The sequence below is a fragment of the Sparus aurata genome, unplaced genomic scaffold, assembly GCF_900880675.1.
Source record: "Sparus aurata unplaced genomic scaffold, fSpaAur1.1, whole genome shotgun sequence".
NCBI lineage: Eukaryota > Metazoa > Chordata > Actinopteri > Spariformes > Sparidae > Sparus > Sparus aurata.
In genome coordinates this window covers 20,307-44,157 of record NW_022045176.1, presented here as the reverse complement: position 1 = coordinate 44,157, position 23,851 = coordinate 20,307, and the positions used below count along the sequence as shown (strand labels likewise).

Below are 23,851 nucleotides of genomic sequence, written 5' to 3'. Positions count from 1 at the left end.
ACATTATTCTAATATGCTAATGTTTATGAATCATCAACCTTTGTTACTTAATAATATGAGGAGAAAGATTCTTACCAGCAGCTCCAAGGTGCTCAGCCATCATTCAGCTGTTGTAGATCTGCAGCAAAAGGAAGAGACTCTTTATATAAAGGATCCTCCCTCTTTGACTTCTTTGAAACTGTCGCTGTGTACTGTGCACACATATGCAAAACCACAGTGACAGTTGATGGATTTCTTATAAATCATGTGGTTCATGAGAGGGCGGATCCTTTGAACTCTAACCTAACCGTAAATAAAGTCTTAAGAGTCTTTCCTTTCTGTTAACTGCAGATCTACAACTGCTACACGATCCAGACACACTGGTAAGGATGGTTCTGCTTTTTATATCAAACACAAATGTTTGTCATTTATAGACTGAAATGTTACATGTTGTTTCAGCAGAGGGTATCAATACATTAAAAATTCAAACTTTGTAATGAATGTTAGTTTAACAGTGATGTTTGACAGGAAGGTTTTCAATATTGTCTTGAGGCTCTCTTCATTATTTTAAAACCGATATAAACCAATTTAAATTCCTGCTGATCACTCTGTTAAGTTCCCTCTACATAGACAGTGATAACATGGAGGTAGATCTCTGTAGGGGCCCTGTTACACCTTTCACCATCGTCCCTCAGAGTCCTTGTCAGGGTTCTGTGCCTCGTTGTGTCTTGATATTCCATGCCCTCTTGTGTCCTTTCAGTGTCTCCTGTGTTCTTCCCTCTTGTGCATGTTTGTCTCCCTCTGTCAGTATTGTTCCCTCCATGTTTTCTCCTCTGTGCCTTCACCATGTATCTCACCTGTCCTCTTCACTCCTCTCTCTCCTCACCTGCTTGGATTTTGATTTCTGGCATTTTCTATGTTTGATTCAAATTTTGCTCTTCATTTGTACTTTGCCTTTTTGTTTGCACTTTTTTCAACTGTTTTGTTGCTACTTTGTTTTTTAGTCCTTGGACTCATTTTTATTTGTGCTCCTTGGGTTTTGTTTGCATTTAGCCTTGTTTTAAAATAAAGCTCGCCTTTTATTTCCTCTGATCCTTCCTCCTGTGAGTCTGCATTTGGGTCCAGCTCAATTCTACCCCAAAACATAACAGTCCTCCACTATGACTGAGTGAACTAATCATTCTGTTTGTACAAGATATTTAAACATCTGTCACAGGTGTTGTTCATGTTGTACATCATGTTATTCATATGTTTCTCTGTCTACAGTTGGATCCATGGGTCCTAAACAGTCTACTCCTGGTAAGATGCTCAATTAACTGCAGCACACAATCCAAAGATGCAAAATCTTAACATAGTTTAGAATAGTATGTGTAAATGCAGACTTACAATGATGCTGATGTTTGAAATGTTATACATTACATTAGTCATACATTGCGTTATACAATTGTGATTCAATTTGATAAATTCACTGAAATCTGTCTCTTTTAAACAAATCATTAAAATAAATCATAAATCTGCTTCTCATTTTGTCAGTAAAGGAAGCACATAGATTTACTTAAGACACACTCACACTGAGCAGTAAATCATTATTCATCATGGAACATTTTCTATGATCTTCTGACATGTCATTTCTATAAATGTCATGATGGCAACAAGAGGCTGTTGAAAGTGGAGGGCAGCATGTGTATCAGTCTGTCAGAGGAGCTGATCAGCTGTTCAAACGGCTTCAGAGACTTATTGGATCTTTAAATCTGGTTCTTCAATAACCAGCTCTGACTGAGGAAATACACTTCAGAACTTTTTCATATACTGACTTTAGTCTCTCATTGTTTGATGTAGTGATGAGTTTGGTTTTACTTTAATGATACAAATTGCCACTTTGATAATCATTTTTCTTTTTCACACATTGTTAGAGCCATTTTACTTTATTCTCATTAATTCTATCATACTTTTTTGATATTATTGTTTGATTAATTACCTTGACAGCTGTAAGATAATTTACATGATATTAATGGATATGTATGGTTGAATTTCTCCCTGCTGTCCTTATGATTAGCCACTGTGGTAGCCAGAAGGGAGTGACCTAATCCTCTAAATGTCTGAGTAATTGCAGACACAGGTGAAATTCAACGTGAGAAGGGGAGAGCGGTATTGTCTTTAGACCGCACACACCCAGGCAAACTTTTTGTTATTCAATAGGGGAAAGTTTTTGTTCATGTTCATTGTTGCTGGAGCCAATCCCAGCTGTATCTGGGCGAGGGCAGGATACTCCCTGGACAAGTCACCAGCTCATTGCAGGGCCCTTCATTGATAGGAGCAATTTGGGGTTCAGTATCTTGCTCAAGGACACTTCGACATACAGCTCAGCTCAGCCCGGAGTCAGGATTTGTACCAGCAACCTTCCAATCACTAGCCAGCTTGCTCTACCCACTGAGCTACAGCTAAATTTCTCTTATTCTTTACAGAATGGACACCACCTCCGCAGCCACAGCCGCCATCTCCAAGTAAGATATGAAGTTGATTTCAGACTTAGATCTTTAATCACACAAAATTAAACATTGAGTTTTATTTTATATACTTTTATGTGAATGGCACTTTGCCACGTTGTGTGTGGAAGGTCCCTTTGTTGCATGAGCTGGAGCTGAACGAACCTACCAGTCACAGTATATAGGAATATGGCTCGGGCCTGATGCAAGCAGAGAAACATTTCACAACAACTATGGCGGCGCCCGTGTAACATTGCATAGACGTAATACAATTACTACCTAATGTTTTTGAAATCAGCATGGTTGACTTCAAGTTGGACAAAGTCAATGTTACCAGCATTGGATTCAGCATCATGCGGATTGTATTTTGTTCCTCCATCTGTTGAAATTAGCTGATTTGTTTGTTTTTGTTATGATCGCCACTATCCATGTGGATGATTTGTTATTGTGAAGAATCTGCAAATTAACGATCAGATTGACGTCCAACACCGATGTTCTGTTGCAGTGTCACCGAGGGGAGTGGCCCTCCGACGGGGCCACTCAGCCAGCTACCGCCCACCGCCCTGCTTCGGGGCCGATGGTCAGGGCTAAGCTGGAGCCTCATCAGGGGTCTACCTGCCTCAGTGATATAGTCAAAAGAACATCTGTGTTGGCTAGGAGGTACAATGCCGCTAGCTTAGCAGTGCCCGCTGCATCCATGGAATTATTATAGAAAATAATAGCCAGTAAATAACTCTTCCATGGCTGCATCCCATGGTTTGTATCTAATAAATAAATAGTGGTGTCCCACTGTCCCCCTGTGTTTTCAACATTCCTGTTTTTCTCTACAGAACGGACACCACCTCCACAGCCACGGCCGCCTTCTCCAAGTAAGACATGAAGTTGATTTAAGACTTTAATTATATCTTTTTTCATACAAAATGAAACATTAAGTTTTCTTTTCAAATATTTACTTATGTCTGACACAATTTTCTCTTCAGCATTCAGTGAACCATGGAGGAAAATAAACTGGGGGTGAGTTTACTGAAACATGTGTGGTGACACTTTAACAACACAAACGTACACGAGTGTCCTCAGCAGAGTAAACTGGCTCCAGCTCAGTGTGACGCTGAAAACAGTCTGAATGCTTCATTAACTGAACAGGTGTAGGTGAGCTTCAGTAATGACCAATCACAGGAGCTCCTCTAGTCCTCATTAAAAACAGCAGACAGGTGAAACAGGAGGAGACGTTCTTCACCTCTGAATTGATACAACTCAAACTGAACTTCAACCAGCTTTGTGTCACTACAATGTTTGTAGTATAAATAAAGATGAGATTTTTTTTTGTTTTGTTACAGCAGCAAAGGGGATCGAGAGCATCAGTTAAAACAGTAGTAATAAATACCGTAAGTAACAGATATATTAAATATAAGTAAACAAAAAGCAGTAGAAACAATAAAAATAAACAGAATTCCAGAAATATTTACACTATTGCACACTGAGATAACAAACTGCACATTGGAATGTGGTCCTGCTGCCTTTCTTCCTTCATGGGATATCTGCTTTCACACACTGTGATGTGGCTGACGACTGCAGAAACATCAGAACTTTTGCAGTCAAATTTAAGACCTTTTTAAGACAACTTTGAACTAAATTTAAGACCTACACGACGCACAAAAAAGTAAGGAAAAATGCGGTCCCAGAATTACTTTCAAAAATAACCACATTTATTGCCATTCACAGAGCAACTCAAACAATGAAGAATGAATGCTAGTTCACATCCTGGGCTTTGCTGAGGTGCCCTTAAGTGCTAACATCGCTAACACCCTAACACCGCTCATTGGGTGCATGCCTCATCTCCTCTACACTGCATGTGTGTGCAATGTGAATGGAAAAAGAATTTCCCCTTGTGGGATTATAAATAGTATAAAGGAGGAAAAAAAGGGTCCTCTTGCAGAGTGTACACTGCACTTCAGATTCATTATTAACAACTTTGTTCAAGCCAACACACTAAATTGACACTTTCCTATAGTTGTAGCAGAATCCACTGTTGAAGTCTTTCTGGAACTGGTGAAGTGACTGGGCTGTTGGCAAAATGCCACTTACATTCCTGATACTTCAGAAGAAGAACAACATGCAAAGCTGATGACTGTGAATCTCACCAACACAAAAAGCTGCTCAGAGGCCTTGAGGAAATTTTTTTTTACTTCCGCACTGTGGGGCCCCAAGAGTGGCAACACTGGAGACTTCTGCTGACTGAGCAGCTAACTTCCTGTTCAGCCCTCTGATTACTTGAATAGAGATAAAATAATTTAATCTTGCAGCTTCTCCAGGCTTTCCTGATGACTGAATGGATCAAACTTGGATGGTGGGTAATGTTTCATTTTGTGGAGGTGTTGTTACAGTTTGTATAAGATCTGAACCCAAAAGCACGACTCAGAACCACAGGTAATAGTGAAATAATAGTCTTTTAATGTTCCAACGTGGCAAACAAGTGTAGGTGAGGAGGGGTGGTGAGAGGTCCCGGGGTCCCGGCGTGGCTCCTGAGGTCACCGGTGAAGACGAGGGTGATGGTGGCGTGGTGTGGCGTCTGCTGCCGAGTCATGGCAGTGTTGCGGCACGGTGTAATGAGGTCCGTTTTCTCAAGCGTATTCCCTCAGCGAGAAAACAGGAGAGCAGGCAGTAGGTCGGCAAGTCAGTAAGCAGGCAGAGGAAAAGCAAACATAGGCTGCTAGGTTAGCACGGCAATCTGAGGCGAAGTGGAAGAAACACAAAGGGGATTAGCCAAACAAGCTAAAACTGGAACACAGAGTGAAAACACAGAGGAGAGCCAGGAGGTGAACAACCATGTATACTGAAGCAACGATCTGCAGACAAGCAGGAGGGAATCCAGATGCTTTATTGGTGATTGATTGCAGAGTAGATTCACCTGGATGCTGCCTGTTGGAGAGAGGCCACGCCCACATGTACACACACAGAACAGGCAGGGTAAACAACACATACACCAGGGAGAAGGCAGGGCTGCCATGATGGGATCATGACAGTTGTGACTCAAATAATTATGTATAATTAGTATTATTGGACTTGTGTTTTGCATGTATTATATTTTATACTGTTATATTTTAACAAGTGAGTTATGTGTCCGTGGTTTATGACAGAATAAAACCAGACCAATGGGTCTAATGTTTGTTTTGTCTGACGGTTGGATAATTGATGTTGAAATCAATAAAATATATTGTAATCTCAAATCAAATGTAATCTCTTCTGACAGAGACAACGTGGGGGATCTTCAGTATGTGAGGGAGTATGAGCCTGAAAGGGACGACATCAGACATCTCAGAATTCTTCTGTACGGACCTGTCGGTGCTGGAAAGTCCAACTTCATCAACTCTGTCAGCAACGTCATACGAGGCAGAATGACTCATTCTGCTGAGGCCAGTGCAAAGGGCTCTGAGTATAGTTACACTAGAAAAGTAAGAAAACTTTTGATTTCTTTTAATTATCATCAGCAAAAGTAAGTTTGTTCATTTGTATTCATCTGTATCACATCACATTTATAAGCAATATGGCTCCAACTGTATTTCAACATTTTTTTGACACGGTATGACTGATTTTACTGTTGATCAGAGTGATGATCTGTGATACACTTATTGAATTGATCCCAAACTGAACCACAATCTGAGATGAACATTAAAAACAACCAGGATCTATATCGATGTATTCAGGCAGGTCATGGAAGACACTACAGTACCAAACATCTGTCAACAGCATTACTGTCAGTAAAACAAGTGTTTAATCAATTGTTTGTGTGTCTGTTACAGTATACAACTCATAAAATCAGAAAAAGAGAACAGACTTTTTATCCTCTCATCTTCAATGACATCATGGGTCTGGAGGAAGGTTCTGGCTCTGGAGTTCGTCCTGATGACATCAAACTGGCCATGAAGGGACACGTGAAGGACGGTTACAAGGTACAACATCACACTAATACACTTTTGACATTATCAGCGATATCAAATACATTTTGACGGAAACATACTGTCAGCCATAATATTGTTGCTATAATGTAAATAATGTTATCGGGAGTCACTATTGTAATTAGCACTGAATGTTAGAAGAATGAACCGACCTTTGTCCACCCAGAAGGTAAATAGTTTTTGACCGCTGCCGCTGCACTTATGTTATTATCATTGTGTTTGCAAAGGAGAAATATTTAGTTTGAACATCATAAGGGACATGTGTAATGGACAATAAATGGAAAAATCAAAAAACAGGTGCATAAGATATGATGAAATATGTGCCAGATGGTCCGTGTCTTGGCAGATGTAATGAATGAATTCTTGGCTTGTACGAATGAGTGAGCTCATTCAAGGTAACACAGTTTTCCTGCAGTCTGTTCCTGTTGTTGACGGTGTGTGACCTGTACTAACAGGCAAAAGAGAATGTGAGGACTGATTCAATAAACCAAGGATAAACCTTTTATAAAAGTACTGTCAACATTAAAACTATGAAGCTCCTGATAAAAGTATAATTAGCTCGTCAACAATCACAATGTCAAGATATTTAAACTGCTGCATTAACTCAACAATGTGGTCATTAATAACCAGATTCATGATGTTTGGTTCAATAAAGAATGTATTATAGGTCTTCTGAAAATATGACAAAATCTGCTTAGTCCAAATATAAACACAGCTACTTGAATGGTCAATTTTAGTAAAAATTAGGGCTGTCAAAGTTAATGTGTCAATACCGCGTTAACGCAACATCCTCTTAAAGCCGTAAATTTCTTTAATGCGCGATTAATGCTCGGTATTAAAAAAAAAAGAAACGCGCATTGTTTGATTTTCGGCCATCAGTGGCAGCTGTAGTCTTGATCTAGAGGGCGGCAGGAGAATAAGAAAGGGAATCAGAAGAAGAAGAAGCAGGGTTGGTGTTCGGGAAAAACACGGTGGACTGAAAAGTGAAAGTGAAAGTAAATGGAGAAAGGACTTATGAACGGCAAATTCACTTTCTAAACACTGCCAGATCAATCAATCAATCAATCAATCAATCAATCAATCAATCTTTATTTGTATGGCACTTTTCATACAGAGGAGTAACTCAAAGTGCCTTACAGAGATTAAAAACAACAACAGAAAAGAGAAACTGTAAATAAAATCAAGAGAAGAAAATTAAAAGAACCCAACCCTCCCACCCCCACAGATATGCACAGAGACATACACACTCAAACAGACAATCGCACATACGCACACAGACACAACTCACAGACTCATACCCACACATACACTAGTTGTCACTGAAGAGACATGGCTGGGCAGCGAGACCTGAGGAGAGGAAGCTATCTTTGTGGGGGCCAGCCACACTGAGAGTGATCCCGGTCCAAGGCCGCAGAGAGAGCCGCCACAGGGACCACCCCAACCCGGAAGGAACGTAGATTGACTGGTAAATCGAGAGCTTCGCCTTTCGGCTCAGCTCTCTCTTCACCACGACAGACCAATACAACGACCGCACTACTGCGGCCGCTGCACCGATCCGCCTGTCAATCTCACGCTCCATCCTTCCCTCACTTGTGAACAAGACCCCAAGATACTTAAACTCCTCCACTTCAGGCAGGAACTCTCCCCCAACCTGGAGGGAGCAAGCCACCTTTTTCCGGTCGAGAACCATGGCCTCAGATTTGGAGGTGCTGATTCTCATCCCAGCCGCTTCACACTCGGCTGCAAACCGCCCCAGGACATGCTGGAGGTCCTGGCTCGAAGGAGCCAACAAGACCACATCATCCGCGAAAAGCAGAGATGAAATCCAGTGGCTCCTGAATCAGATCCCCTCCGGCCCGTGGCTGCGCCTAGAAATTCTGTCTATAAAAATAATGAACAGAACCGGTGACAAAGGGCAGCCCTGCCGGAGTCCAACATGCACTGGGAACAGGTCTGACTTACTGCCGGCGATGCGAACCAAGCTCCTGCTCCGGTCGTACAAGGACCGTACAGCCCTTAACAGAGGGCCTCCGACCCCGTACTCCCGGAGCACCTCCCACAGAATGCCACGAGGGACACGGTCTAATGCTTTCTCCAGGTCCACAAAACACATGTGGACTGGTTGGGCAAACTCCCATGAACCCTCGAGCACCCTGCGGAGGGTATAGAGCTGGTCCAGTGTTCCATGGCCAGGACGAAAAAAACGCATTGTTCCTCCTGAATCCGAGGTTTGACTATCGGCCGAATTCTCCTCTCCAGTACCCTGGAATAGACTTTCGCAGGGAGGCTGAGGAGTGTGATCCCCCGATAGTTGGAACACACCCTCCGGTCCCCATTTTTAAATAGGGGGACCACCACCCCAGTCTGCCAGTCCATAGGCACTGTCCCCGACTGCCACGCAATGCTGCAGAGACGTGTCAGCCAAGATAGCCCCACAAGCCCCACAATGGATGGGTGAACCTCCCCAACCTCTGCTTCCTCTATGGAAGGCGTGTCAGTGGGATTGAGGAGATCCTCGAAGTATTCCTTCCACCGCCCAATGATGTCCCCAGTTGAGGTCAACAGCTCCCCACCTCCACCGTAAACAGTGTTGGTGGAGGTCTGCTTCCCCCTCCTGAGGCGCCGGATGGTTTGCCAGAATTCCTTCAAGGCCAACCGGTAGTCCTCCTCCATGGCCTCCCCAAACTCTTCCCAGACCCAAGTTTTTGCTTCCGCAACTGCCCGTGCTGCCGCACGCTTGGCTTGCCGGTACCCGTCAGCTGCCTCAGGAGTCCCCACAGGCCAGCCAGGCTCGGTAGGACTCCTTCTTCAGCTTGACAGCAACCCTTACTTCCGGGATCCACCACCAGGTTCGGGGATTGCCGTCACGACAGGCACCGGAGACCTTACGGCCACAGCTCCGGACAGCCGCGTCAACAATGGAAGTGGAGAACGTGGTCCATTCGGACTCAATGTCCCCAGCCTCCCTCAGGATCTGGTCAAAGCTCTCCCGGAGGTGGGAGTTAAAGATATCCCTGGCAGAGGGTTCCGCCAGACGTTCCCAGCAGACCCTCACAATACATTTGGGTCTGCCAGGTCTGTCCAGCTTCCTCCCCCGCCAGCGGATCCAACTCACCACCAGGTGGTGATCAGTTGACAGCTCAGCCCCTCTCTTCACCCGAGTGTCCAAGACATATGGCCAGAGGTCAGATGACACGACCACAAAGTCAATCATTGACCTCCGGCCTAGGGTGTCCTGGTGCCACTGTCGCTGCCCACCTGGGCGTTGAAGTCCCCCAGTAGAACAGCGGAGTCCCCGGTTGGAGCACTCTCCAGTACCCCTCCCAGGGTATCCAAGAAGGCCGGGTACTCTGCACCGCTGTTCGGCCCATAAGCCAAGACAACGGTGAGAGTCCCATCCCTGACCCGAAGGCGCAGGGAAGTGACCCTCTCGTTCACTGGAGAAAACTCCAACACATGGCTGCTGAGCTGAGGGGCTATAAGCAAGCCTACACCAGCTCGCTGCCTCTCACCGCGGGCAACTCCAGAGTAGAAGAGAGTCCAGCCTCTCTCAAGGAGTTGGGTTCCAGAGCCCAGACTGTGCGTGGAGGTGAGCCCGACTATTTCTAGCCGGTACCGCTCAACCTCCCGCACCAGCTCAGGCTCTTTCCCCCCCTGCGAGGTGACATTCCATGTCTAGAGTCACTATCCGGGGGATTGGGTCGCCGGGGCCCCCGCCCACGACTGCCACCCATATCCCACTGCACCGGCCCCTTTCTGAACCCTTCCGCAAGTGGTGAGCCCACGGGAGGGCGGGCCCACGTTGCTCGTTCGGGCTGCACCCGGCTGGGTCCCGTGGGCAAAGACCCGGCCACCAGGCTCTCGCCTGCGAGCCCCAACCCCAGGCCTGGCTCCAGGGTGCGGCTCCGGTGACGCCAATCCGGGTGATGTGAACGTCCTTGATGTTTTTTCTGTCATTAGATGCTTGTGAATAAATATATATATATATATGTATATATATATATATATATATATATATATATATATATATATATATATACAGTATATATATATGGCAGATGCTTTCTGCATCTGCCATGTGTTTTGCCTGCAAATGATATTTGAGACTCGAAGTACTTAAGTGGTAACTCATATGTCGACAGTACCTGCAGATAACTTTTGTCCTATGGACCGAACCATCTGGCAGTGTTTTGAAAGTAAATTTGCTGTTCATAAGTCCTTTCTCCATTTACTTTTACTTTTCAGTCCACCGTCTGCTAATATCTATATCTATATGTCTCTCTCTCTCTCTCTGTCAGAGTGCATGCCGGGAGATTGGTGGTTTAGAGTGCGGTGAGTTTGAATGGTTTCTCAAACTTTTCTTCTTTTTTCATCCTGTGTTTAAAGAATGTAAAAGTAAACCGTGTTTCTCGGCAGGGATGGCGTCCTCTGAGACGCCGTCCCTGTCTCTGAGGCATGGAGTAAGGGTGGTAGCGCAGCCCAACACCATGGTGGAGCATGTTTTGTTGGCGGTAGGTGAACAGGTGGGGCACGGAAACATCTCGTGTGCCTCGCGAATGAATAAAGCTGTGGTGGTATTCCTGAAAGAGCAGGGGTTTGTCCATCAGCTCATAGAGAGTGGCCTAAAAGTGAACAATTAGTTCATACAAGTTTCCCCACTGGCGGTGCCTTCCACTCGCATCACCGTGTCCGGATTCCCTCCGTTTAGCTCCAACGAGGCGCTGGAGAAAGAGCAAGAGCGCTTCGGGAGGTTGGCGAGCGGGTTCCGGATGGTGAGTCTGGGCTGCAAAGACACCAAGCTGAAACATGTTCAGTCTCTGCGGAGGCAGGTGTTTATGTTTCTGGAGCCTCCGACTCAAACACTCAATGTCTCTTTCCGTGTCAAATATGAGGAGGGGTCCTACATGGTGTATGCAAGCTCTGGGAACATGAAGTGTTTCGAGTGTGGAGATGTGGGTCACAAGCGGATTGCTTGTCCCCATAGACAGCTCGCAGCAGGGTCCGCTGTGGCTGACAGCGGGGAGGGGAGCAGCAGGCAGCAGTCTGCTGCCTCACCTGTAAGGAGCGGGGCTGGCGACTCTGTGCCCGGGGTCGCCGCTGCTGGTGGCTCCATGGTCGGACTGGCTCTTGGTGTCGGTGACTCCGTGAGCGGGCCGGCTGATGGTGTCGGAGGTTCTGTAGAAGCGGCTGTTGGTATCGGTGACTCCGTGAGCGGGCCGGCTGATGGTGTCGGAGGTTCAGTAGAAGCAGCTGTTGGTATTGTTGACTCCGTGAGTGGGCCGGCTGATGGTGTCGGAGGCTCTGTAGAAGCGGCTGTTGGTGTCGGTGCCTCAGTGATCGTGCCGGCTGCTGGTGTCGGTGGCTCCGAGTTCGGGCCGGCTGCTCGTGTCGTTGGATCCAAGGTCGGGGTCAGCGGTGCTGTTGGCTTGGTGTGTACAGATAACGCACGAGAGGCTGAGGCTGAACCTGTGGTCCACACAGGGCATGAAGATGTTCAGGTGCTTCCACTGAAGGATGCTGAGCTGCAGGTCAGACTGGACAGGGAGGCAGAGGAGCAGATGATGGAGTTTGCTGGATGCCCTGAAAATGATGAGGCTGATGTGGATTGTGTATCCGAATCAGATAGTGTTTCTGTCACTGAAAGTGTTTCACAAAATGTAGATCTGTATTCTCTAGAAGAGATAAATGTGTTTTTGGATGACACATTCGGTAACCAATCAAGTCAAAGATTATTTTCCTGATGTTGGAAAATTTATCAAATCGGTGACAATCCTTCAGAAGGTTGTTGGTTTGGACTTACTGGATGACAGGAAACGTTACCGTCTCCGAAAACATGTCACTGGTCTAAGAAAAGTTTTAAAAGTTAAAGGGGGAAAGAAAATAAAACTTAATTAAAGTAACATGATCATACAACACTGGGTGTCTCTTTTCTACGGTCTGTTTCTGTCTGGCTCTTTATTGTTCTATCTCTCCTCTTTTTTTATGCAGAGTTTGAGGGTGGTGTCTTTAAACATAAATGGGGGCAGAGACGCACAGAAGAGAGCTTTAGTAGCAGAAGTCATCCAACAGAAAAGACTAGACATAGTCTTTTTACAAGAAACACACAGTGATGTAATGAATGAAATCGACTGGGGCTTATGGTGGGGAGGGCAACATGTCCTTAGCCATGGGACAAATTTTAGTGCATGAGTTGTGATTTTATTGTCACATACTTTAAAAGTTAACATCTTAACCAGCACAGAAATAGTGAAGGGCAGAGTCTTCATGGTGAAAGTTAAGATAGATGGTTTTGTTCTTAAGTTAATCAATGTTTATGCACCTAACAGAGGCTCTGAGCGGGAAGGGCTTTTTAAAATAATTAAAGAAAAGTTAAGCGACATTGATCAAGGGGAGTGTATTGTTTTGGGTGGAGACTGGAACTGCTGCACTGATTTTACTTTAGATAGGACTGGAGAGGAGCCCCACTTTCAGTCATCTGCTGTCTTATCTTGTGTTTTACAGAAAACTGATTTAGTTGATGTGTGGAGGATGAAACATCCTCTGGTCAGACAGTACACATGGGTCAAAATAACAGATGGTAGAGTCAGTGCAGCTAGATTAGACAGGTTTTATGTGTCTGGTTCTTTTACTACTCGAGTAGTTAATTGTCAGATCCTCCCTGTTGTTTTCACAGACCATCATTTAATTGTAATGGAGCTGTTTTTATCTCCAACTGGAAAACCAAAATCCTTTTGGCACTTTAATGTGAAGTTATTACATGACAAATTATTTAGTGGAAAATTCAAATTATTTTGGGAGTACTGGAGATCAAGGAAAGATGATTTTATTTCCCTTTGCCAGTGGTGGGAGGTAGGAAAAGCTCAGATTTGGGTGTTTTGCCAGGAATATACATCTTATTCGACAGCCAACATTAAGAGAGCTGTGCAAACGCTAGAAGAAGAGATAAGAGACCTGGAAAATCTTGCTGTCTCACAAACTGATCAGCACAATAACAATGTTTTACTCTCTAAACAACAAGAACTAAACTCTTTCATGCAGGGATGCATCGACCACCTTTTTCTTTAATTTAGAGGACTCAGTTGGCGCAAGGGAACAAATGGTGTGTCTTCGTCTCCCTGACGGAAAGGTGACCACAGAGTCAGCGGAGATGAGGAACCATGCAGTGGATTTTTATATGGACTTGTTCAGGGCTGAGAGCTGTGATGTGGATGCTGCTGGGGAGCTTCTGCAGGGACTTCCTAAGCTGAGTCCAGAGGATCAGGACACTTTAAGTTTGGAAATAACATTGGATGAACTGAATGCTGCTGTGTCTCAGATGGCGTCAGGCAAAGCTCCTGGAATAGATGGCTTATCATCAGACTTTTTTAAACATTTCTGGAGTATTTTGGGACATGACCTTTTGGACATTTTTAAAGAGAGTTTTGAAAAAGGGACACTTCCAGCTTCCTGCAGGCTTGCAGTTCTCTCTCTGCTGCCTAAGAAGGGAGACTTAGCCCTTTTAAAAACTGGAGACCGGTAGCTCTTTTATGCACGGATTATAAGATTCTCTCAAAGGTTTTATCAAATAGACTGAAAATCTTCATTGAAATGTTGATTGGTGCTGATCAATCCTACTGTGTTCCAGATAGATCTATGTTGGGTAATCTATTCCTGATGAGAGATGTATTTGATATCAGTGAGTTATATGATCTCAATGTTGGCATCATATCCATTGACCAAGAGAAAGCCTTTGATCGTGTTGATCATGATTTTCTTTTTTCTACACTACAGGCTTTTGGTGTTGGGGAGGGTTTCATGTCCTGGATAAAGCTTCTGTATAGTGGTGCTTGTTGTGTGGTAAAGGTGGGAGGAGGGCTGAGCTGCCCTGTGCCAGTGAGGAGAGGGATCAGGTTTATAGTATTGCTATTGAACCTCTTCTCCGCAGTTTGAGGAGCAAGCTGAGTGGTCTTTTTCTGCCGGAGCTGGTTCAAAGCCCTCCTATTGTTGTATCCGCATATGCGGACGACATAAATGTGTTTGTAAAGGATCAGGGAGACATCCAAGCATTGACAGAAAGCCTGGCTTTATATGCAAAAGCTTCTTCAGCCAGGGTTAACTGGGGAAAAAGTGGAGCTTGTTTGGTGGGTAAGTGGAGCTTGGAGAGCATTCCTGGTCTTCCAGGGAATCTGAAGTGGGTAAAAGGTAGAATTGCACGATACCCATGGTACCCCGCGGTGCCAAATCCTAACGGTTCCTACTATACTAGAAATTCTACACGACGGTACTACCGTGGATTACTATACTACCGGTGCCAGTTTCCGCTACATAGCAGCCGCCTCTACTCTCCTCCCGGCTTCTCACTGCATGCTACTCCCTTGTAAACAAACCCACATGCTAACTACTGCAACCGAACTACACAGCTGCTGAATGATTGGCTGTTTGCCTGTTAGTTATGTCCGGGGATATGATAGGCTGTTTCCGCACGCTGGGTCCACCCGTCTCTTAGCTGATTGGCTGTTCGTGTGTTTCTGCCGGCAAGAACGAACTCCATGAAGACAGCTTCGCTTCGATAGAAATTCGCTTCGAAACAAACAACAAGCTAAAGTTCTGTCCCGCCCAGACGCGCGCACGGCTTAAAGTCAATAACACGAGACAACACACTCACCATGGCAGAAGCACCTGGCCGAGCGGCGAGTGCCTGCGTCGTCAACAGTGGCACCACTAATTTTGTTCAAAAAAACAAACTCCAAAAGTCACATTTGGAACTATTTTAGCTTTAAACAAGGCACAGATGGTAAAGCAATAGAAGATGGCCGTCCGCTGTGCAGGCGCTGCCACCAAGCTGTAGGAGCCAAAGGAGGGAACACATCCAACCTCATAAACACCTGCAGGGTCGTCACCCAGATTTATATGTCGAATACCAGGTTAGTATGCCCTGTTTATTTTCTCATTGGCTAATATTAGGCTATATGCTCTGTGTACAGGCTGAGGAATGAAGAGTTAAAGGATGTCAAAGTATAAAGCACCTAGAAAATGCATAAAAATATAGTTTTCACAGGGAATCAGTTCCTGTTTATTGTATTTTGTCCTCTATGGTTTATTATGTTATTATGTTATTAAGCATTATTGTCAAATAGATTTTTTTAAAAGACAGTGGATTTGTTATCCTAAGTTGATTATTTATGTTAGTTAAACATAAATAATGTGCAAAGGAAACTGAATGATTATATGATTTCAACCATATAAATTCTAACTTCATTTATTTGTTTTTTATTGCTTATATGCTTTTGTTCATGTGCTCTTGTTGACCCAAAACCATTAGGACCATTAGGCTAATTCATGTTATGAACTTCCCACTCCTTATTTCAGAGAGAGCCATCCAACCCAAAAGGGAAGCAACCAATGGCCAAGACCATACCTTTTTTCATTATTTTATTTTAACTTTTTAATAAATGTTATTCATGACAATATTTGTTTCAGTCTAATTCCTGCTTCACTAGTATTGTGTTTATCATGCACCAAACAACATTATAAGTAATTAAGTATCTATAACTTGTACAAATACGATAATACCCGGAACCGTGATACTTTGTCTGGTATAGTATCGTGGTTACTCATTTTGGTATCGTGACAACTCTAGTAAAAGGGGGAGCTAAAATCTTAGGAGTATACATAGGAACTGAGGATTTTCAGAGGCAGAACTGGGAGGGAGTGCTGGACAAGGTGGATGCCAAGTTGTATAAATGGTTGCCTCATCTCTGTGGCACAAACTTATTGTTTTAGTGCCACCGCCAGGACTTGTGAAGGAGGTACAGCGGCTCCTTGTGAATTTCTTTTGGTCTGGTCAGCACTGGTTGAAGGCATCGGCCTTATATCTCCCTGTGGCAGAGGGAGGACAAGGACTCATAGACATTCTGTCCAGAACTGCAGCCTTCAGACTGCAGACAGCACAGAAGCTGCTGTATGGCTGCAGTCATAGATGGTTGGCTCCTGCTCGGCTGCTTCTCAGGAAAGCTGGGCGACTGGGGTTGGATAAACAACTGTTTCTGTTGAGACCTAAAGCTGACCTGACTGGGCTTACACCTTTCTACACCTCAGTGCTTGATGCCTGGAAGACGCTGAGAATCACACGGACATCTGACCCCAGACCAGGAATGTGGCTATTTGAGGAGCCACTGTTTGATAATGACTTCATTGGAAACACCATGCTTTCCTCCAGTTCTTTCAGGACTAAATTTGTTGAAGCTGGCATTATTAAACTGGGACATCTGACAACAGCTTCCATGGAAATACTTAGTGATAGAACCAACATCAAATCATCAAGAGTTCTGAGGAGGATTGTGGACGAAGTGTGGAGGTCCCTGTCTGTGCCTCTGAGGGCGTTTGCAAAAAATTGAGCTCTGGTTGACCAGTGGAGTGAAGAAAAGTACATTTGCCCTTCCATGATTGTTAGTCCTGCTGTAGGAGAGTGGACTTCTCTCTCTAAAAACACCAGTGCTGGGCAATTTCAGTTGTTGTGGGAAGAAGCTGCTGTATCAAAGTTGTGTGAAGGTGTTGAACCTTCGCTCTCTGGCTGAGATAAAAGAGTCGAGATGGAATGAGGTTTTTACTTCAGACTCTACCCCTAAAGGCAGGTGGAGGGTCCTGTATAAGCCCCCTGTTGAGAAACGGGTGGCTGACCTCCAATGGAGAATTATACATGGAATAATAGGGGTAAATTTAAACAGTTTACCAGTTGAAATAGATGAGAAAGAAACAGATTTTGTCTTTGTAATATTATGTAAATAAACATTGTTTTAAAGGTCTCTCTCTCTCTCGTATATATATATATGAGAGAGAGAGAGAGAGAGAGAGAGAGAGAGAGAGAGAGAGCTGCTGCAATCAGGGGGGCAGCAAATCCTAATTTGGCCCAAGGCCTCAAACTGTGCAGCACCAGCCCTGCTGTAATCTGCAGCTGGTAGGAGAGATGTCCTGTTGCATGCTTGGATTCTAAAGCTGAACTATGTGCAGGACGCACACTTTAACTTCGTAGAAAGGCGCTTAAATGTGAGTCTGAGGCTGCGGAGAAAAACATACTGGTGTCGACTGATAGAGAAGTTTAGTGTGGTGCTGAACTGACTAAAAGACCAACATCTGAATCTTTCCATTGAAAAGGAAAAATCCCCACATCATCATGATACATTACCAAATTCAAACAAACTAATAGTGGCTTATTTCTATTGATCCAGTGTTTCCTGAATAACAAAACATCATCCTGTCATGACAGAACACAGAGTCAATCAGAGCTGATCATTCAGTGAAACAGTTAGTTTATTCACCAAGACCAAGTTTGTAGCTTTGATGATGTTGAAAGCTGTGTCGAGGATCTGTGTTGGACGGTGGAAGTCTTTGTATTTATGTGTCATAATTTTGTTTTACATTGTCTTCCAGTTCAATGCTGTATCTCCACTGTCCAGTGGTGATCCAGGCTACAACCCAGAACCGTCTGCAGATGAGAAAGTTCATGTTCTGGTTTGTACGTTTTCTGCTAACTCAGCAGAAATTACAGAGTCAGTTCTGCAGAAGATGGCAACGATCAGAGAGGAAGCCAGTGAGCTGGGTAAGACTATGATTATATGAATATTATATCTGTTTCACAGCAGGATGAGGGATTTAATCAAACCTGTTCAGTCAACAAGCAGTTCAGTTGGTGGAGCAGGCGTCCCATGTACAGAGGCCTGGTCCTGGCTGCAGTGGACCCGGTTCAAGTCGGACCTGTGGCCCCTGCTGCATGTCATCCCAGCTCTCTTCATCATGTGTCCTGTCAGTTTCAGTCTTAATGCTGTCCTGTCCTTGATTTGGGTTTGATGAGTCAGATTTAAATCTGATATCTGAAGTTTTGAGGTTGACTGAAGTCAGACTTTTGACTTGAAGTCGAGCTATTCTGTCTCTTCTGTCTGGAACAGCTCCGGGATGTTTAGTTGTTTGAGTTTGCTGGATTTTATCAACAGAAACTGAATAAGATGAGCTCAGTTGACTGAGTGTGTTTCTGTCTGAAGGGATTCCCCAGATTGCCATAATGACCAAGATCGATGAAGCCTGTGGTGAAACTGAGAAAGAGCTGAAGAACGTGTACAAGAGCAAACACCTGAAGAAGAAGGTGAGTGTCTCATTCAGTCTGTACATAACTCATGGAGTTTCACTTTATAGTTCAAATACTGTCAAAGGTTACGTGAGGTCCAAACTTCATGTTGATTTATGAACTGAAATGTTTCTTTAACACTCAGATGAAAGACTTCAGTGCAGCAGTGGGGATCCCGATGAACTACATCTTTCCTGTCAAGAACTACAGTGAAGAAATCGACATCAATGATGATGTTGACACTCTGATTCTGAGCGCACTGAGATGTATGATCGACTTTGGAGACGACTTCATCAACGAAACATGATCAGTAGGAGGCTAAATCTGAATCTACCTGCATGTTGTAAAGGGTTGGAGTTCAAAGGAAAATGATGAAAACTGAACCTGGTTTTATCTCTATAGCTCAGCTTTGATTAGGTTGATTACAGCTTCAACAGCTACATCAGTAATCCTGCTTTACATTATTGTACGAGTGACAATAACCTGATGACATCAGAATAGTACAACAGTCAGTTATTACAGAATACTTTTAATTCTTTAACTATATTTTCCTGATTATACTTGCATGCTTTTACTGAAATAACATTTTCAATAATAGGACTTTTGTGTAATTTTGTCAAATTAATGAGAACATAAACTAAAATATTTGGGCATTTTAGGGGCAAAGTACATTATATATTTAGTAATAATGATGTGCTCATTGTATTTCACACTTGTAATTTGCTACCAAAATGTAACATAGCATACTACTGGAAAAAGTTCAATAAATCAGATGCTTTTGCCTTTTCTTGTGGCAGTTGTGAGAATAATTTCAGGTGGATTCAGACAACAGGACCAATAATCAAGAATCCACGAAAAAGCAAGAGTTTAATCACATACTAACCACGCTTTTATACTTTAAAGAAAAATACTACTGGCTGATAAACAAAGCTGATGGAGGCAGGAGTAGATGCTAACAACTATATTGTCACTTGTCTACGCTTGATTCCTCCTTTTGACAAAGACGTAGCTACGTAGCTTACTTGGTTTGAGAGAGTGGCTGACGCGCAAGGATGGCCTAGTTCACGCTGTACGCTTATGCTTCAGTATGTTCTTACAGGGAAAGTGCAGCAGGCTTTCTCTGCTGTGAGTTTAGAAGACTCTCGTAATTATGAAACTTTAAAAGCTTCAGTCTTGCGAGCATATGAGTTGATTCCAGAGGCTTATTGTCAACGTTTTAGGAACATTGTCAGACTAAAACAAAAAAGAGGACTCAGGTGCAGATTTGAAACGGTTTAGACAAGCTTTTATTCTGAATTCAGATGAATCTTCTTCAGAAAAAGTGACAACAGTACAAGCTATAAAAACTGACCTCGTCTGCTCAGACGGGAAAAATTCAACATGAACAAACACAAACAGAAGGCGCTCCTGAAGGAGGAAAAAAACAAAAGACAAAATCTACACTGACCTGAAAATCTGATATATATATAAATATATAGATATATAGATATAGATATATAAAACATTACTCAAAGGAAGATCTCTCTCAGGGAGGAAAGGGCAAATGGCTATAAACTACACTGCACAAAGCTATGAAAATTACAAAACAAAGCGCTCCAAAAGGAAGGAACAAAATAACTATGAAACAGAAACTAGCAAGCACCAAAACAGCAAGCTGACCAAAAACTTTACAAATGAAAATCACTCTTCTACAGAGAAATGCAAATGAAACAGAAATCAAGCGTGGCAATACTTATCAATGACTAGGCAAAGCTGTGGAAATCAAGGCCGGAGGAATACGACAAGACGAACGCAATACTCTGGCAACGAAGACAGGGTAAGACAAAGACCAAATACACATGAGGAGGGATGACACAGGTGGAAACAATCAGGGATCAGGGGAGACGTCAGACCGGTGACACATGAGGAAAGGCAAGTGACCTGAAACGAGAGGAGAGTTACTTTTCAAAATAAAACATGAATTTCACAAGACAAAAAACCCAAGACAGGACACCCCTCACCGCGGTGTGACAAACATGAGAAAACGTTCAGACCAAAGCAATGTGGAGTTTGTCAGAGATTTGTGCTTGCAGTGCCACAGTGGTGCTTTGCCGCAGATGTTAAAACCTATGACACCGTCATGGATCTAATTGTCTTCGAGCAATTTAAGAGCACATTGCCAAAGCGTGTTGCAACATATGTTGTGAAGAAACAGGCTAAGAACGAGGCTGAGGCTGCTGTTTTGGTAGATGAGTACGAGTTAACTCACAGAACTCACGTGCGCTCATCACAGGGACAAAAAGTCTCTGTTTTTCTTATGTGAAGCCTGACATGTTGGCAGCATCACCTTTTAACTTGGATGTTAATTCACATTCTATGGGACCGAATTCCAATTACTCTCCATTCATTTCAGATGGATTTGTTTCCTCATTGGGCAGTGACAAAAACATTCCTGTAAAAATCCTGCATGACACAGGAGCGTCATAATCTTTCATTTTGGACTCTATACTGATCTTGATCCCACTACTTTTGAAGTCCCTTTACACAAGATCATCCTGTACTCAGAGTAAGTTGTGGGGCCTGCCCTCCCTGGGGACTCTGTCTCAGTGATTCTGGAAAAAACTATGCAGGTGGACGTGTTTGGCAGAGTAACCCTGTGCCAGTAGTGTTGTCTTCTCCTCAGATGAGAAATGAAACTGATGAAAGCAGTCCCCTGATGTGTTTGCAGCTTGTGCTGTGACCTGCTCGGCTGTCTGGCAGAAATGGTCCACACCTCAATAATAAGTGAGGTTTCCCAAACTGACACTTTCAGCATTTTATTTGATGAAACAAAAGACATTAGTAAGAAGGAATAGATGTATTTTGTAATTAGGTGTTAATATGCAGGAGAAGTACGTGAAAGTTTCCTAACATTTCAAGTGACAGAGCATCTTGATGCTGCAGCACTATCACAAAAAATAATGCAGTTCCTGCAAAAGTATGGCCTTGATTACAAAAACCACCTTGTAGGGCAAGCTTGTGATGGTGCCTCTGTAATGAGTGGTAAAAACACTGGTGTGCAGAGTCTACATTTGCATTCTACGTTCACTGCAATGCACATTGTTTGAATTTAGTGTTAGTGGACACTGTGAGAAGCATCCCCGAAGCCTACTGTTTGTTTTCTCTTGTATGTGTTTGTCTCAGGGTCGTATGTGCACCAAAGGTGGTTAGAGGTACAGAGGGAGATGTTTGCGGGGACAGCCCCAAGAGAGTTGCAAAGGCTGATAGAGACACGGTCGGCATGTAGGTACAAGTCTTGCAAGACAGTGATGGAGAGACTGCCAGCCATCATACAACTACTGACAGAAATATCTGAAGACAGAAATGGTGACAGAGCTGTGGAGGCAAGAGGTCTATTAGCCCAAATAGATTTGAAGTTTGTCTGCCTTCTTATATCATTCACCAAGATTTTTGGTGAGGTAAAATTTCTTTCAGATGTTCTACAATCCCCACAACTCAATTTGGACCGACTGTTACACTTGTTGATTCTCTTGTTGACACATTGAGCAGTCTTAGAGAGGGAGCTCTAGCCTAGCAGGGTATTACATTTCCACTCCAATTGTTCAAAAACAGAGCAACACGGACAAGGAGTCATTTCGTAAAGGTTAATTCATTCCAGTTGTTGTGCTTCTCTCAGAGGTAAAGAGGAGATTTTCTAAAGAGAGAGTTTTGCATTTGCTTCACAATACAACTGCAACTCTGAGGATCTGGAATGAGTTACCTCAGCTTAAATGAATCCTGGAAAGGTAGAAAACTGGTGGCTTGAAAATCCCAAAGAGTTTGATGGAGCTCACAGTATTCCTTGAGCCATATAGTGAGGTGTTTGACACGATGTTTAAACTTGAGAAACATCATGAGCGATGACCGACTGAGTAACTTGGGTGTCTTGAGAGCATAAATCTCAATGATTTTGTTGATGTTTTCACCAAAAGACACGGCAACGGGAGAATTAAGCTGTTCTAAAACGAATGATGAGAAAGAATTGCACTTTCTGTTAGAATTGCACTTTTTGTTTTTGGATACACCCTGTTCATTATTTCTGATGTATGTTTTATGACAGAAAATGAAGCTGTATTGAAAATTATTTGAAATATTTTTGTGTTTTTCTGAAATGTTTTTGTGTTTCTCAAACTTGAGGTAAATGTGTTGGATGCATATTGTCTTTTTAATGAAAAAAGTCAAGGGGAATGCAATACACAGCTACAGACTGGAGCTGAATCTGAGTTGCCACAATGAGGGCCAATTTCATGTGCCACCCTAAGATTTTCACTGACCCCATCTGGCCCCCCCTATGAAAATGTTCTGGGGGCGCCACTGGCCCTCGGGATGTTGAGCTGTGTATCCATTTGGCACAACAGCACTTTTGAGTCAGTTGGTCTTCATCCTTAAAGACATTTAAATGTGACAAATAAAATGTTCCTCCGCTGCAGCTCCTTTTTAATTCTGTGTCGGTGTATTAGCATACAGCTCTGGGTGTCCACGATTAGTGTAGTTATTATCCTCCCCCCATTGGTGTTCATGAATGTCCAGACAACTGTGACATGAAGGTCAGTGCTGATAGGCTTTCACGACATAGCGTCACACAAAATCCTGGCTTGATTTTCAACTCAAGCGTATGCATGTTGCAAATACCTGCAAATTTGTATCTTTTCATTCACTTTGTATGTAATCTAGACATGCAAATAATTCACCTCACGTTTGGCCTGAACGCCCCATAAGGCTGCATGCACTGGCTGTTAATGTCTCACGCTGCTTGAGGACAACGTGAATAAACATATACAATATGTGCTTTATAACCTCCATCTCACTCCCCTAACACCTTGTTTTCTGTATCAGAAATATGTATTTTCTTCGTCTTTTGCTGAGTTGTGGCCATGATTCACTGTTAAAAAAAACACTGATTAGCAGGCTTATTTCCATGCATTAACAATCGTAAGGCAATTTGCATTTTACCGTTTATGGTTAAATGTGGGTCTGGAGGGGGTGGAATAAGAGCTGGAGCCATGGGTGCACACTTCCAAGTTGATCTGGGATTTATAAAAGGAAGTTGTGCATTGTTTATTACATGCCAGGTTTTTATAAATCAGAATGTTTATTGCATACAGTCGTGGTCAAAAGTTTACATACCCTTGCAAAAAGCTCGGCATTGATCTGACAGAGCACATTATTGATTTGAAAAAGTCAGGGAAGTCACTTGAAACAATTTCAAAGCAGTTAGAGATCCCAAGGTCAACAGTGTATACAACTGTAAGTATAACTTGCATGACAAAGTTGTATCACTGCCACGATCAGGAAGAAATGCATACTATCAC

The 23,851-nt window shown here is 43.3% G+C and overlaps 1 protein-coding gene across 1 annotated transcript; it reads left to right on the top strand.

Annotated features, from left to right (window-relative positions):
• The first annotated feature begins 307 nt into the window (after nt 1–307).
• On the top strand, nt 308–19,308 carry LOC115578136 (interferon-induced protein 44-like). The gene is made up of 10 exons (XM_030410986.1): nt 308–362; nt 1,246–1,278; nt 2,445–2,483; nt 3,296–3,334; nt 3,446–3,479; nt 5,716–5,917; nt 6,266–6,415; nt 17,831–17,999; nt 18,439–18,539; nt 18,667–19,308. The coding sequence occupies exons 2-10, from the start codon at nt 1,254–1,256 to the stop codon at nt 18,826–18,828; spliced, it is 921 nt and encodes a 306-aa protein (XP_030266846.1). The 5' UTR covers nt 308–362; nt 1,246–1,253; the 3' UTR covers nt 18,829–19,308.
• The last annotated feature ends 4,543 nt before the right edge of the window (nt 19,309–23,851 follow it).

Bases quoted from the DNA above. Each gene is read 5' to 3' on its own strand.
- LOC115578136 (XM_030410986.1), top strand. From the start codon at position 1,254: ATGGGTCCTAAACAGTCTACTCCTG. The intron at 5,918-6,265 runs GTAAGAAAACTT...TGTCTGTTACAG, and splicing joins AGTATAGTTACACTAGAAAA to TATACAACTCATAAAATCAG. The intron at 6,416-17,830 runs GTACAACATCAC...ATTGTCTTCCAG, and splicing joins ACGTGAAGGACGGTTACAAG to TTCAATGCTGTATCTCCACT.